This window comes from Arvicanthis niloticus, chromosome 8 (genome assembly GCF_011762505.2).
Source record: "Arvicanthis niloticus isolate mArvNil1 chromosome 8, mArvNil1.pat.X, whole genome shotgun sequence".
In the NCBI taxonomy this organism is placed as follows: domain Eukaryota; kingdom Metazoa; phylum Chordata; class Mammalia; order Rodentia; family Muridae; genus Arvicanthis; species Arvicanthis niloticus.
In genome coordinates, this window is record NC_047665.1 from 30,879,709 (window position 1) to 30,895,845 (window position 16,137).

The 16,137-nt window shown below is 52.4% G+C and overlaps 1 protein-coding gene and 1 long non-coding RNA gene across 2 annotated transcripts in view; one reads left to right on the top strand and one right to left on the bottom strand.

The window, feature by feature from the left end:
• Positions 1-648: 648 nt before the first annotated feature.
• Foxf2 (forkhead box F2) lies at positions 649-6,088 on the bottom strand. The gene is made up of 2 exons (XM_034509691.2): positions 4,484-6,088; positions 649-1,290 (listed from the first exon to the last, which is right to left on the bottom strand). Exons 1-2 carry the CDS (start codon positions 5,661-5,663, stop codon positions 1,127-1,129), a joined length of 1,344 nt encoding a protein of 447 aa, XP_034365582.1. The 5' UTR covers positions 5,664-6,088; the 3' UTR covers positions 649-1,126.
• Positions 6,089-6,161: 73 nt separating this feature from the next.
• LOC143443325 (uncharacterized) overlaps positions 6,162-16,137 on the top strand; it is a 105,442-nt gene continuing 95,466 nt past the window's right edge. Inside the window, exon 1 of the long non-coding RNA XR_013112199.1 lies at positions 6,162-6,634. This is a non-coding gene — a long non-coding RNA (uncharacterized LOC143443325). The remainder of the gene's footprint in view (positions 6,635-16,137) is intronic.

Here is a 16,137-nt window from a genome sequence, read left to right on the forward strand (position 1 = left end):
TATCTTGCCTGCTTTTGTTGTTTTTACTTTTTATTGTGTGTGTGTGTGTGTGTGTGTGTGTGTGTTGTTTTTAAGTTCCTTTCACCTTCTTGTTTTTGTTTGGCTAGAAAAAGTGAGAGTGAACCAGAGAAAGAAATAACAGAAGTGCTCTCTCCACTGAGAAGACCCACCATCAGGACTGGCCTGGCTTATTCAAAACAGAGACCTCACATCATGTCAGTTATACAACTTGGGGGAAGGGGTGAGCAACCTAGAACTGCAATGTTGCCTGGAGGGTGTGGCAGTGTCAGGGTGCCTGCAGAGGAAAGGGTCCCTAGAACAACTACTTGTTATACACATTTTATTGAAAAAAAAAAAAAACTTACATCAAAATACCTTGGCAAACTGTAGAAGTATACATAAGTGCAAATATACCCTCCTTTTACAATACAAGCGAAGTGTGAGTATACGAAGATCATAAAAATACTTTAAAAATACGGTGGTAGAAAAACAACCTTGTAAAAATGTACTGTCACAATACTGAGAGCCACCTTCTTACGCTAGACTATCCGTTCTTCATTTCTTCACAATGTTCTTTGGCACCTGTATCCGAAGGGAGTGTTGGGGTTGGGATTGAGGGTGGGGGTGGGGGTGGGGGTAGGGGTGGGAGGGTGGGAGAAATCTCTTCCTGGGCCAGGGAACTAGAGAAGGCTTTCTTGAAATACTGTGCTTTTAGCACTGCAAGTTTGAAAAGCACACGCACACAAGCACGGGCACGCGCGCACACCCACACACCCACACACACCCCTCCCTTTTCAGACCCTGATCAGTGAATGCAATGGTCAGCCCAGAACTGAAAGGTTTTATGTCTTCCACGTAGTAGCATATGTCTTACATGTAGTAACCTCCTCTGTCTGTCCCTCTTCTGGGATATTGCCTTTCGAAAGGTTTCTTCTTCCACGGGTGGGCAAATATCGGTGAGCAGGACTCCCCATGGTATTTGTCTAAGTGATGGGTGTGCTACTTACAGCTATCCACTATCCGCGTGCACAGTGTGTAAGTCCGTTGCAGTTCCTAGCTGCCCCTCTCGGAGGGGAGAGGAGAAAAGGGCAGAAAAAGGAGAGCGGCCCTCAAGGCCTCTGTCCATTCACATAACACAGGGCTTAATATCTTGGCATACGCTTTGGTGGTGATGGTGATAATACGAGCCACTAGCGGAGGGGTGGAAAGAAGAAATGCCATTGAAATTGAGGACGAAATCTTTTCTGTCACACACTGGAGTTGAGTGATGTTGGTAACGGGGCAGTCCCACTGAAAGAAGAAAAAAAATCTTTTCAGTGAAAGTCACCCAGCTGATGGTGGGGTGTATTACTTCGAAATTTTCCATTTAATTTGTGTTATTTTTGACGGAGGGTGCAAAAGCAGCTGGTGGCCTTTGGGTGTATGGCTATAAACCCGATAGGAAACGGGGCGCATCTAAGAGGGCCCTGCCCTGGAGTCCCAAGACGCCTGCCCTGCTTTGGTTTTAATTACGCCTCCTGGAGAGGCAAGTGGGAATTCATGAACACCTTGAGAAGTAATCTGTTGATGAATTTCCACTTTTCCCATCTTGGGCTGGGGGACATCAGTGCCAGGCATGGATCCAGGCTGCGCTCCGCACCGGGACCCTGCCACTTCTGCCGCTGTCACCTTTGTTTTTGTACCTAGTTTTCCTGTCTCAAGAAACCGAGATATGGGGCTATCCCCTTCGCCCGCAGAGGATGATAGAGAAAATTTCTTAGAGAAGAAGGGGCCTGAGAAGGGGGAGAGAAGAGGGAAGCCCCCTCCCAACCACAAGCAGCAGGCATCTCCTACGTCCGAACCCCTTCGGCTTTGCCTTGGCCGGGACAAGTTCAGGGGCCTGCGAAGTGGTGCTCTTTAGCCCGGGTACCCGAGGGAACTGGTGGAGCCTGGGGAAAGCTTCCGTCAAGGACCTGAGCCGGTCCCTCTCAGCGCCAACCTGCGAACCACTTTTGCTTTTGCTTTCTCCACTCCCAGGAGCAGTCTGCTCGTAGGATTAGCGCGCATCTCTGCCGGCGTGGACAAGCTTTGCCAGGACTTCCTCTACGCACCCGGTTGGCGTGAATCGCACCAGCCGCACGCCTGTGTCGCCCCCAATGAGGTTGACTGTAAACTGAAGTAAAGCTTACGTGCGACGTGTAAGCCCTACGTAGGCAGACACCCATTGAGCAACTAGGCCGCTCAGCAGCCGGTGTGACTCGGCCTCTGTGGCATTTCACATTTGTGTGGGGCCGCTCGGGGCGTTTCAGCTCTAGAGAAGCGACCCAGGTGAACGCGGGGGACGATCGGATCCTTCGCCGCTACCGCTGCCACCAGAGCTCGCGCCTCCCCGGTCCCAGGCAGCTACCTGCTTCCTGACGAGTCGCGAGGGAGCACAGACAGCCGGCTAGAGAAGCCCACCGGGCTTCATGATGAGTGCCGATTGCTCCTGCCTCTAGCGACCTGCGTCGCCTTTGTCTCCCTGAGGTCGCCACCTCTGTTATCCTGTTAGAAAGTGGAGGAAGCGGCGCGTGCGGGTGTGTGGCGGGAGGAGGGTCGTGCTGTGTACGTGGCGATATGTCTATGGGGGGGGGGGTTGTTCAGCTGTCCCTAGGCCACCGCTTCATCAGTGCCAGGCCTCCAGGGACCTTCCAGTTTCACTGGGGCCGCAGTCCTGTGGGTAGCACTAGAAACTAGGCCCTGCAGGGTTCCCGTGTACAACGCAGTGCTCTTTGAAAGCCCCCTGACAAGGTCTTTACTGAAGGTGACAAAATCGGAATAATATTCTAGGAAGAGAGGATGACAAATGGCACCATGGCCCAGATAGACTAAGCTATTACTTTGGGGGAAGGCTGGTCATGACAGGCAGAAGAGGAGATCGGACGCCTGCCTTCTTGGCTGCCACATCCGCGGAGTTTGGGGGCGGAACATGAACAGCCTGGAGTGTGTGGGATAGGATATGAACGTAACACAAAGGTCAGAAATGTCTTTCCTGTGCATTTGCTTGTTTGTTTCTTCCCAGAAGAGTTTCCTGACAGCTGGAAAGCCTAGGCGGCCGGGTTCAAGGTAAGCTAGGTCTACCCAAAGGGAAAGACAAGAGGACCGGGCCAGAGCAATAGGCCTAGAGAAGGAGGGGAGGGGCAATAGGTTCCAGTTTAGTGTGGTAGAGGGAGACTGACAGCTAGCCCGTAGGGTAGGAGGTGGGGGTAGGGGTAGGGAATAAGAGAGAGGGTCATCTGTATTGGTTACTTGTTGAAATTCCCATAAAATTGAAGGAGACTCTGTTCTCTGTGGGTTAAGTCAGCCTAAAATCCTCTCCCGTGTGGTCCTGCCTAGACTGTCTTTGTTTGGTTAACCTCTGAGACCCCCAGTTAAAAGGCTTATTTGGGAAATTTCTCCAAGATCTTTTGCTGTTTCTTGGCTTCCCTATTCCCCCAAGCTCCTGTGGCACACACGGAGTCACAAACACATGAAGGTATGCACCAGCCTGTGAATTTTCTTATGGGGCAGCAAGTGCACGTAGGAGAAGGGCACCTTTGGGCTTTGCCCTTGACAGACAGGCTCCCAGATTTCAATCTGCACCCCTGTACAGATTGGGGGGGGGGAATTAATCAGGGTTTATCTCTATCCTGTAGATAAAGCCATGCAAACAAAAAATTCTCTCTTGCACTCTCCCCACACAGTCCAACCACTTTTCACAAGTCAATAAATTTTCATAATCTGCAACCCACACAACATAAACCAACCACACTGCAAGTGGCCTCTAGGCATGTCTCTTGGGGGGGGGGGTTGTATCACACCAGGGTACCCACGCCCTGATGCCCAGGACAAACTTGTGTCACTAACTTATAGATCCACAGTGTGTGTGTGTGTGTTTTCAGATTCCTCAACACTTTGGTACCTCCTGTCACTAGCATCGTCCCTGGGATTCTGCTCTGCTTTTCTCTCTCCCCTTCCATACCATCTCCTGTCATTACTTGCTCAAGCAAGAACTCTTCCTCACTCGCTCTGCTTGCTCTGCTTCATATAGAACCGGTCCCTTTCTGTCATCTTCTTTAGGAACTAAAGTCGAGCAAAATGGACTCTGAAAAGAGTAAGGGAAACTAAATGATCCAGACCCAATTCCTCGACCAAGGTCTCCAAAGGTCACATGCCTTCTTTCAGAGCTAAGTCTGACCTAATTGGGAGAAAGTCCACAGTGTCCTAATGAAGGCCAAGAAGGATAGGACTTGGCACCACCCTTCTCCAGGCTGGGAATTCTAGGGCCCAACAACCGGCCCAGAACATCAGAGAAGGTTATAAGATCAAATCCCCTCCTCTCACTCAGGAATAGGGAGCCGAATACCCCCCCCCCCCCAACATCCCAGTTCCGCACACCTCAGCGTTGGGGACTGAGGGTACAGTAGCCCTGGCTCTCGCAGGCTCTCAGACTACACTTGCAGCCGGCCTTGGCGCTCTTTATTACCTGAGAGATCTTCGCGGGCGTTCTGGTGCAAGTAACTCTGCTCCAAAGAGTAGGAAGACATGCTGGGGTGCAGACCAGCAGAGGCCGCGGGATTACTGCTTGACGTCAGGGCAGGCGGCTGCTTGAGGTAAGGTGAAGCGCCAGGAGAGCTCCAATGTGCCGCAGGGCTAGTATAGGGCGAGTGACACTCGATGGCGCTTGCCATGGCCGGGGATGAGGGCACAGGGCTGCTGCTGCTGTCCGGCCCATAGTCACCGCCGCCACCGCCGCCACCGGCTGCCGCACCGACGCCCGCAGGACCTGCAGGCACCGGGCAGCTGGCCATATAGGTGGAGCCCGGGTTGGGCGACATGTGGGGGACGTGGTGGTGGTGGAGGTGGTGGGGATGTGCGTGGCCCGGAGCACCCGCCCCTGTATCATAGCCTGCGGGCATCATGTCGAGGCCACCATAGCCACCCTGGCCGTGGCAACCCAGAGGCGCAGATGGGGGCGCTTGGAAGTCGAAGCCCTGGGGCAGCAGCGAGGCCCCGAAGCCCAAGCCGCTAACCACACGATGGTACATGGGTTTGAGAGCCTGGCACTTCCGCCTGAAGCCTCGCGGCCGCCGGCGAAACGAACCCTCCTCGAACATGAACTCGCTGGCCGGGTCGATGGTCCAGTAGTGGCCCTTGCCCGGTCGCCCGAGGCCCTTGGGCAGCTTGATGAAGCACTCGTTGAGCGAGAGGTTGTGGCGCACGGAGTTCTTCCAGCCCTGGTAGGCGCCACGGAAAAAGGGGAAGCGCGCCTGTAGGAACTGGTAGATCTCGCTGAGCGTCAGGCGCTTGCTGGGCGAGCTCTGGATGGCCATGACGATGAGCGCGATGTAAGAGTAAGGAGGCTTCTCCGGCCGCCGCAGCCCCGAGGTCGCCTTCTTGGTGCCCCCACTCCCGGCGCTCGCGCCGCCGCTCGCCGCACTCTTGCAAGCACCCGCCGAGGCGCTGACCGAATTGGAAGAGGACGAGGCACAGGAGGCAGAGGATGACGATGACGACGACGAGGACGAGGTGGACTCCAGGGTGGCGGCGGGTGGCGGGCTCATCAAGGCGGCCTGGAGCGCGCCGGGCGCCGGGCTGCACGCGCGGCGGAGTGGGGCAGGCGGCGGGCGCGGCGGGGGTGGCGGAGGCCCGCCCTCGGTGCTCATCTGGGAGCCGGGAGCGAGGCCGGGCCTGGGGGGCGGACCCCGGACGGGGATCGGCGGCGCCGGAGCCGGGTCGGTCCACAAACCCGGCGAGTGCCCTACTGCGCCGGCCGCGCTGCAGCCGGGGCCACTGTGGGCCAGCGCTTCGGCGTCGCCTCCCTCAGCTCCTCTGGGGCTTCGGGCGGCGGCGGCGGCGGGTCGGAGGCAACGCCCCGCGCATCCCTCTTCCGAGCCTCCGGCCCGCGCCTTGCGCAACCGTCTCCTAAGCCACCGAGGCGACGCTGCCCGGAGCCGGACAGCTTGCGCCCTGGAGCCAAGACCTCAGCCCGGACCCCGGGGACTAGCCTGTCGTCTTCTTTCAGGAGTGCTCCTCTCTCTGTCTCTTGGACTTCCTCCCTGGCGCGCCCTCCCCGCGGCCGCTTCGCTCCCTCCCTCCCTCGCTCCCTCCCTCCACCCCACCCCGCCCTGCCCCCTCCTCGCTCCGCGCCGCCCGCCACGGGGAGGGTGCACTGGGCTCGCGTCACTCCTCCCCCTCTGGACCTGGCGGCGGGCTCCTGCTCTTATCGCCTCCCGGACTCTCGGGGGTCCTGCTCGCACTACTAATTCCTCTCGGCCTCTTTTCCTTTCCCCATCTGCCCTATTCAAAACCAAGGCTACAGATCCTCCTGCATTCTGCTGGGAGGAGAACTCCCGACCTTGTCAAGACTACACCTAACTTCAGCAATTCATTCTCTGTCCCTTCCAGAAGCCCGATTCCTATCCCAGAAGTGCCCCCAACCCCGCGATCCGTGAGTGGACACACCCTACCCCTCCTCCACCCATGCCCGGCCCATGTGGGGGCTGAGTCTTGGGGAGACTGTACCCTGGAAGAGCTTCCTTAGCCACCGTCCCCAGTGCACGAACTGACACCATCTGTCAACTTCATTTAGACAGTGCCGCCCTCAGCCACACGCCAGGGTGCCAGACGTCCCAAGGTAACGTGCCAATCCCGGGTCTCTCTCTCTCTCTCTCTCTCTCTCTCTCTCTCTCTCTCTCTCTCTCTCTCTCTCTCTCTTCCCCCCCCCCCCCCTGGCTGGACGTGCAGGCTTCTGAAAGGTCATAGCAGAGGGCAAGGGCTGGGCGCCCTTGAGCTGTGCCCGGGGGGCAGTTATAAACATTTTCAGTTGAGCACTGGAGTTTGGGTGGGGAAACCTGGGCCAACTCTTAGAGACTCGGGACTCTCTTGAATCGAATGGATTACGTTTATTATTTGCTTCCACCTTCCACTGACTTGTCATTTCCACTTCATGGAGAGAGACAGAGAGACAGAGAGACCCTGAGGCGATAGTTCTAGTTATCATCAACACTGAAGGTCTGCACAGCTGCCAGTGGGTTCCAGCGTCAGTCTTCCGGTGTCCCCCACCCCCACCCCATGTACCATGGCCCAGCTCAATTCATTCGAGAACACTTCTCCAGTTGTGGCTTATTCCTCTCGCTAAGAGTCGGCTCAGAGAGAGATGGCCCTCGGGAGAAATCATTCCAATGAGACCCGACAGTTAGTTATTGGATTACACGTGCGGGGAAATGTAGTCTGACCCCGGACAGGGGCTGCAAAGAGAGCTGCAGGCTGAAGTAGGCCTGACCACACAAAGGCTAGTGGCCTGGCCCAGAGGGAAGGAGATGTCCACCAGGGGAGCAATCGACAGGCAGAGCATTCACTGCACCAGCCCTGAGAGGATTGTGTTTGCCTTGTGTCTGCTAGAGAGCCTGGGAATACTGGAGGGAAGGCAAGGAAGAGAGTGCAGGGCCCAGTAAAGATGCTACAAAGAGCCTTGTTGAGATAGTGGGGTCTGGCCTCCTTGGGGTGGGGTGCCTGGACTGGCTCTCAGTGCCCCAGTGCAGGGGGACTGCCCCTGTTGGAGACTGTTGGTGGGTCTGAGGAACAGAGGAAAGGGCGGGTGCGGGGGGAGGGGGCTGGCCCCAGACAGTGACCTGAAGTTGAGTGGAAGCAGGCTTTTTCCATCAAACCCTGCCTGGATACCACACACAGAGCCCGAGTGTCAGTTTACTGCCCTGAGCCCGGCTCCTTTTCCCTAAGCTCCACAGTAATTAGACAAAGAAAACCTAAATTAGCTGAACAGGCGTCGACAGCTTCCTCCAGAGCACCCCTGGTACCTACATGGGAATGTGTCCGAAAATGGCCCGATTGTAGCCCAGAGTCAGCTAAGAAAACACCGCCAAGCAGAACTGAGTGGACCGCTCATTTGCAAGAGAAAAAAGAAACAAGTCGCTCTTTTCCGGAAGGGATGTTTTGATTGGGTTGGGGGTTGAAGTTGTTTCGACTTTCTAAGAATTTCTTTTTGACTGACTAGCGAACATGGGGGGGGGGGGGCGAATCCCCTTTTATTTCATGCTGATCCCCCTTCCCCCTTTGTCATTTGGCCTGGTCTAATTTTTTTTTTTTGATGAGACGTAATATGGAAGCAAATATATGCTCAATAAACCGAAGTTCTAAGTGTCTGAAAAGAATTTAGATGAAGTAGAAAGTGGGTGGAGGATGGGAATGGCCCAAAGGAGCTCTGGGCAGACTTACGTGTTGGTAAATGTGGTTTTGCGTGAGTGTGTATGGAAGTGGGTAAAACATTGGTTCAAGAAGAAGAGGAGAGGGATGGTGCTTTTGTAGGCAGGCTGCAAGTCTGAGAAACTTGTATGAAGTCAGTACTGTGGTCAATCAGCTATCCACCTGTTCTATTTCCTGCACTTGGGGACTCTGAGTCTCACTCCCTCATGGTACTTGCTTTTAAAAACTGGTCTCAAAAGTTTTAGATCTGAAGAGACTGAAGGCACTAAGCTGTTTATAAGGCAAGGTCTGATAACCTTCCACATCATTAGCTCTCAGTTGGGAGCTAGAGTTCTTTTCTAATGGGTACCTGAGAGTTTTTACAAGTGTTATACTTTTTTTTTTAAATCTTGATGTATTTTTAGCCTCTGCTGATTCAACTGGTTACGTTATAAAAGGTTTTAAAAGAGTCCTTTTATCATCCAGATATCAATCACGTGTTACGATGATTCTGTAAATCTGTAAGAAATGGATCTTGTAGTCTGCAAGTAGGTCTTAAACAGTGGGCAGTGGCGAACAGCCCCGGACAAGGCAAGGTCTGCATACTTAAAGCCTATTTTGTTCTGGTATACCAGCTGCCTTCCCAACTCCAGAAAGCCAGGGGGCTTGGTGGCGAGCTGTTGGGCAGGAAGAGATCTCCAAAACTTGTTCTTGGAGATCCCATGTTCAACGGTTCTTTGAGGCTGCCCAGGGGCAAGTGATCTAGCTGGCATAGGGAGGGAGTCAGGCTAGGATTCCAAATTCAGTGTTCTTTTCTCTTTATTGCAGCTAAACTTCTGTGGCTTAGTCATGGATGTGTCCAAATCTGTTAGGAAAGAACACAGCTGATTGCAAATTAGGCCCAATTCTTTCTCTCTGCAAGAGTATCCGTTTCTGGTGGGCAGGCTCTGGCTTATTCGTTTCCTTTTGCTGCGTTGAAGATCGAGGCAAACAAGGGAGGCTCTACCTGAGTCTCAGCCCCAGCCCAGCCAGGGTTAAGGGAAGTCTCCTTGCTGATTTGTTTAGATTGGTCCCATTCTCTATGAGGTCCCTTCTGCTGTGAGTCCTTCTAGTACCTAAAAACAACACAAAAGTCTTGATTTTTCTTAAAAGTGGAGACATACAGGTATGTTTCATTAAATGATTCTAGATCAGCCCACGGGCTTGTTCTTTAACAAAGAAAGAGAAAAAAAGAGAGAAAAAGAAAAAAGAAGAAGAGAAAAACCACACAGCTTAGAACTGTCCTTATTCCGTAGATATTGGATTGGTCAACTGTCTCCATCTGGGTTGTGGGTTACTTTCCTCGTCCAAACCCATAGGGTACCACCCCTGCCCCAGAGCAAGGGAATGTAAACTTAGAGAAAATTGGATTTCTCTGATTTTGTTCTGCAATCCACACTTTATTCTAGGAAATCGCTCCATTGTTGTGGCTTAAATCTTTTCTTAGCATGTTTCCTTTGTTTCGTGGGTTTTACATGAATTGGCTTAGACTAAACCAGTACAGATAGGAGGGACCCATTCACACTAGCCATATTTAAAGGCATTCAGGACGGGTCTTGGGTGAGCTGGCATGCTCTGCTCCTTTCTCTTCCTTCAGCCTGAGCCTTCGTGGGGAGAGCCCATCATGTTTACCACGTGTTTAGGTCCGTGTTTAGGCTTTTGAGCGCCCACGAAGCCTCTCAATAATTGATTGTGGCACAGAGTCTGGGTTTGCTTGGGTAGTTTTTGCCTGCTGCCGCCCACTGCCCCGACCTTTAAAAATCAGCCAGGGCAACGTTGAGCTTTGTGGAGTTAGGGGATTGATTGCTCCACCAGCAGGGACTGGAGAACTTAATCTGGAAGGCATAGCTAACAATTTTAAACATCCTCTACAGTCTGCTCTCTTTCCTTGACCAAGAGCGTCTATACTCCTCTATAGGAAAGGTAAGAGCCAGATTTTATTAGGATTCATCCTTCAGCACTCCAAATGCGTGTGGTATGTTCAGGGCAGGACTCTTAAAAGCCACCTTCCTCAAAGATCAGCCTACAACTCCAGGGTCTGGCTAGAGGCAAGACTCTTGAGTTGGCCCGGTCAGAGGTGCTTAAAGGGAAGGACAAAGGGTTAATCTACCAGACCCCCCCCCCCCCATCAAAGCAAAACAACCACAAAGCCCTAGGCCTCTTTCTATCCATTTCTAGAAGACCAGAGTGAGAGACCCACGACTTCTGCATCTGAATGTCCCCAGGAAGCTGTCTCCACAGTGCCCACTGTCACCCCCACCCCTTGCAGGCAGGAACAAGTGGCATTTAGGTTTCTACAGCCTGCTGTGTTTAGGGGTGGAGGTGCCAGGGGTACAGGCCAGAGCATCTCTTAAGGGGAGATGAAGAAGCCGGATGTCTTTATTTCCTATCTGGAAAGAGAGTGTGGGTGCAGACGCCCCGTAGGCACATTGATTCTGCGACCTTTTGTACAGCTGGAAGCAAATATCTGATACCTTTAGGGCGCTGGATCCAGCTTTGAGATTATCTAGAAACCTGTGGGAGACTGGCGGCCTTATGGGCCTGACGTACAGCAGCAGGCGCTCTCAAGAGCGGCCACCCTGCCCTTAGTTGTCTCTTCTCTTGGGGGTTCTCGCACCCCTCCCCCCCTTTAGAGTTTTCTAAAGCCCCTCCTTTCTTTAACCCTGGAGGTGGGTAGGGTGTCTGGCCATTCGGGCTCACACCGGACACACTGCAGAGCCCGGAGGGGGTCACTCCAGGAGGGCACATGGGGTGCACAAGGGGATGCTACAGAAGCACCCACTAACACCCGGAGGCTGCAAGGCTGGCCCCAGAAGTCTCCGATGGAGCCGGGAGGCCGGCTGGCTGAGGGCGGGCTTTCACGGAAGCGCCCTGGAGGTCCCAACCCAGTGGCTTGGTTTTCTTCTCTAGTCTGGCTGGGTCTCCTCGCCCTATGCCTTCCCTTCCCCCCAAATAAATAAATATCTGGGAGGGCAGCGATCTCGGCGGGGCGCCGGGCCCCCGAGCCTCCGCGCAGATGAACTTCCTGGCGCATCAAAACTCGCTGTAGTCCTCCCGCCGAGCGCAGGATATGGGGCGCGCTCGCCTCTCTTCAGAAAAGGAAACGTAGCTCTTCCAAAAATATAAATCAGTTCTGACGTCCAAATATTTCTTTTGTCCTCCAGCATCCTCTGTAGGGATAAATAAAACGTGCTCGGCGCCCAGAGGCCGACTAGGGACCTCGGGGCGCCCAGATGCCGTCTCTGAAGTGCTGCTTCTGGGGAGTCTCCCTCCCCATTTGCCACTCTCACCCTGCTTGGGACCCTTCAGCTTGCCCCTTGGTCCCTCGAGTCTTCCGAGGGAGAATGGCTTGGGCTGGCCCAAGGAGTGGTGGGGAAAAAGTGAAGGCCGGGAGAGCAGGGCCTGAGCAGCCCCTATCACCGCCACCCACCTAGCCCTCAATTTTATGGTCCACACAGGATGTGCATCTAACCCTTCCTGGGGGAGGCCTGGTGGCCTCTGGTTCCAGTAGTACCAGGAGGACGCCAGAATGCCCCACATCAGGCTGGGAATACCCCTCGTTGAGCATTCCCAAGGCTGCTGCACATCCAGGGGTAACAAGGAGCCCGTGACGCTGATAACAGGGCTGTCAGCCTGCCAGACTCATGTGTAAGCATGGGTTTGGTCCCCTCATAATAACACCTAGTTCGGTCAGGGTTTCCAGTGGGATTAGAAAAGAGCTCAACACTAAGGCAAACCACAGGCAGCTAAAGTGGCAGAGAAACCAGCAAGACCGAAAGAAGGTGTGTTCCACAACTCCATGCCCCTTCTCTTATCTCCTGAAGGTAGGGTGTCAGGAGTCTCCTCTCCTTACCAAATCCCTTCCCCCCATGCACCTATGAAGTGAGCCTGAAAGAGTTGTGACTACCACGGGTACAGGACAGAGGTTTCCATCTGTCCGACCTCCGCCTCCCCCCCCCCGCCCCCGCCGTCCCGACAGGTCCAGCCCACCTCCAATATTCTTTTGTGGGTCTGGCTCGAGATTAGGTTGCGTGTGGGCTCTATTCACTTACCCTTTTCTCCAGGGGATCTTCATAGCTGAGCTGCCTCAAAATCCCCCGTCCAGAATATCTTAGAAGGGTTTAGACAATCCGTCACCCACCACTTCAAGAATGCTTCCTCCCTTTCAAACACAATCCTTGGACACCAGAAAGTCTGCAGTGGGGAGGGGCGCGCGCTTGAAAAGAGAATAACTATGTAGCCAGCGTCAAAGCAGCTCCAAAAGGTTTCAGAAACAAGGACCAGAGCCAAAAATCCCTCCAAATGATTTACCGACCACCTCGTCCTCTTTCCCACCTTTTCCACGGCTTTGCCTCGCGCCTGCCAACCTACATCCTCGCTCTGAGTAATGTCAACTCGGAATACTTGGTTTGTATTTTGGGAGGACACACTTTTGCTTCCTGAAGTTCAATGAGGAGAGTATGGCCTGGATGACATACTTGTGGGGTTTGGTCGCAAAGTCTTTGCTGCTTGAGAGGGGGTGAGCTGCAAAGCCTGGGTGTGGACTTTTGGATGTCAGCTTGCTTTTGTGTGTGCTTTAGCTACTTGGGGAACTGAGCCGCGCCAGCAGTTCCTCTCTAGTCCGCTGGGTGGCGCCAGGCTCTCGGAAATAGTAGCCCGTGGGGCAGCCTGCCGCGGTCCACCCCCAAGTGCTTGGCCTCACCTGCGGGCGCTGGAGCCGGGTGAAGGTGGGGATGGGTGTGGTGTGTGCGTGGTGGTGGTGGTTGTGGTAGGAGCAGGTAGGAGTTAAGGGCATTGAGTCTTTGTTTTCAAATTACATAGGGAGCTCCTGGAACCTTACACTGGTCTTGTAAACAAATGAGTGAACCGAAAACAAATAACAGAACCAACCAACCAAGAACGAACCAACAGTTCTGTCGTTGTGTCAGGGTTCCGCAGCGATTTTCTGCAAATGGCTTTTTTCTTTTCTTTTCTTTTCTTTTTTTTTCTTTTCTGGACCTCGGCCAGCTGGTCTCCCGTTGTCTTCAGTGACGGCAATACTAGGGATTGCTTTTGTTCTCGTTCTTTTAGACAGGAAAACCCTTGTGGCTCCTGAAAATTGTCATGGTAAAATCCTGCAAAGTGAAATGGAACGTGAAGGGTCCCTGAGGGACAGACTGGACCGAAAGTGGCGGCTCCAGGCAAGTGGGAGTAGGCTCTGCCAGCACACTGGGGTTGAACCAGAGACCCAAGCATCCTACTAGCCGTTCTATGAGTAGCAGTGGTGTCTGAGATTGAAGTGGGCTTTGTTCTCCATTCTCAATGACTGTCTTTTAAGAAAAGAAAAGAAAAAAGAAAAGAAAAGGATAGAAAAAGAGAAAACCTCTTAAAATGAGAGCTTTCTCGGTGCAGACTTCACATACAATAAATGCTTTGTGAAGTTTTATTTTGATATTTTGTACTTGATATTACGAAGAGATTCACAGTACAGTGAGGTATAAAGAATATGTAATGAGTTCTCCTCTCCGCCACACTCCTGACAACTATGTATCAAATTTTTATCTCGATTGCCTTAATTATTTTCTCAATTTTCATTTCTGGCTGAAATATTTTAAGCACCTCTAGAAGTCATGTTTTTGAAAGTGCACTTTTTTTTTCTCCTGTTAACACTCCCAGGTCTGGCTCTTTCATTTTGGGGGTAAACAAGCCACCACCGCCAGCAGCAGCAGCACCAAGCTCAAAATCAGGGCAAGACACTGTTCTGCATGTTTTTCACAAACAGAATTCTCCATTGTGATGCTCCCTCCAGAGGGACTTTAAGCCCAAGTTTTGGCTTTGCCCTAGCTACTGAGTTGGGGGAGAGCTCCTCACTGAAAGTCCCCGATGGGTACTTATCACCATGATCCTCCCTTGTCACCAGCATCTATTCTACATTGCTTTTTTTTTTTTTTAGCTCAGGCCATATCAGTTCTAGAGAACATATCTATGGGTAGGTACATGTGTGTATGTATGACATATGTATGCATTATGAGATCACCCTTTTGTACAGCGTTTTTCTATACACTTCGAGGCAGAGGCTATTTGGGGGAAGAACTTTTCTCATAGTTTGAAAGTGCCCGTGGGAGAATGTTTGATTGGCCAGAGGGGCTAAGGAGACCTGCCAAGTACTGGGGAAGACGTTTATTAGCCCGACCCCTTGACCCCTTGGCTAAGGTCAAGACTCTATATACATTTATTAAATATTTGTTGATTTGCTCATTTTTTCAGCGCCCCCAAGGATGAACGTTCTGTTCCTTCCTGTCCAATGGAATCTTAGCGGGTCGATCACTCTAGGATGGTGCTAGGTAGCCCTACACTTACAGCTTGCCCAATTACACTTGTTCATAGTGATTGCGTCGTTAAATATCCTCAAACTTCTGTTTTTACTTCTTTTTTTCCATAAAATAGAAATAATAAAAGTTAAGAAATAATAATCATGTACCCTCCTACGGTGACTGTAAAAAAAAAAAAAAAAGAATCAATGGTGTAAAAAGGTATACGCCGCCATGTTGTTACTTTTGGCTCAAGCCAGTAAAAGGTCTGTTTATTTTAAATCACCCTGTTTCATTCCTGCAAGGGATTTGTTCCCCGTCAGCACTCCAAGTAATCTCTCACGTGCAAATTTGGTTTTGTCGCTATGTTTAAGCCTACTTCTGCTGGCGGGGTTCGGCTCCTTCAAGAATGAAATTTCTAAGCTATGGTTGGGACTCCAATTGCCCAGGTCAAAAAACGGAGAGGAAAGATGGGTGTTATTCTGCTCAGGATCACGAAGCCCTCGGAAGGATTTGCCTCTTTCGTTGCATCTGGGTAGAGATTCGTGCCCTCAGGCTTGTCGTTTGTACTGACATTGTTCAACAAGACAGTGCGCTGGCGTGTGTGAGTGCACGCGCTCGCGCGCGCACTCACGTGAAATAGTGGAGTACATATTGGTTCGGGATTGATGGTGGGTGTGTAAACTGCGCGGGTTGAAGGAAGACAACAGACCTGTTGCAAGCTCCAAAGCAAAAATTTCTGGGCCAGAGAAGCGCGCTCTAATTTGGGTTGTGCTGGCTTGGTCTGTGGGTCCTCGGATGTCTCACGCGGGTAACCACGTACAGCGGGCCTGCATTAAAGGAGTCCTTTCCTTGAGTGCCCCATCCCGGAAAGCTTGAAAGCATCGCACAAAGAAAATGAACCTACAGTGTTTCAGGAGTGGGAGACTCTCCAGGAACCCCGCGGGGTTGCTGGCTGGCTTCAGACACTTGCAAAACAGTCTCTTGAATTTGTTGGAGGCGGAAAGTTTCTGGTGAATGGGTCTCCATCCAGCCCCAGCAAGGATATAAAGGGACTTCGGTTTAGCACTTCCACCCACCCACCTTCCTCCTAGGCTAATCGTCACTGGGATCTGCAGCACTGTAGACTTACTGTACTGGTTAATGGGTTTTGTTTTTGTGGCTTCCTTTCTTCTGCGTACCCTGACATTTCTGTAGTTGCTTGCCCTTGGGAAAAAATATAGTCATTTTTCTATATGTGCTGACAGAGTTACTGTGAGATGCTTCAACGAATTTGTGCAAGCTGAGCGCTTCCTCCTACCCGCGGCCGGTGGGCAGCGCTTGGCAAAGGTAGGTCCTGAAACACAGGGAACAGATTCTGCCAAATCCGGGCAGATTTCCGCGGCCGTGGCTTTCCACGCGCGGATTTCCCGAAGCCCGCAGTGGTTGGGGAAGAACTGGACTCTGCCGCTGGTGCCTTCACTTTGTTTTAGAGTCTAAGAAGTAGACTTGCGCAGGAAGCTAAGACGGGCAGGCGCTGAGCTGAAGCAGGTGCGCAGCCGGCCAGTTCTTGGGCAAAGGACCTTGTGCCCTGCGCGATCCAGTGTCCTTTGCTGTAGCTAGGAGACAG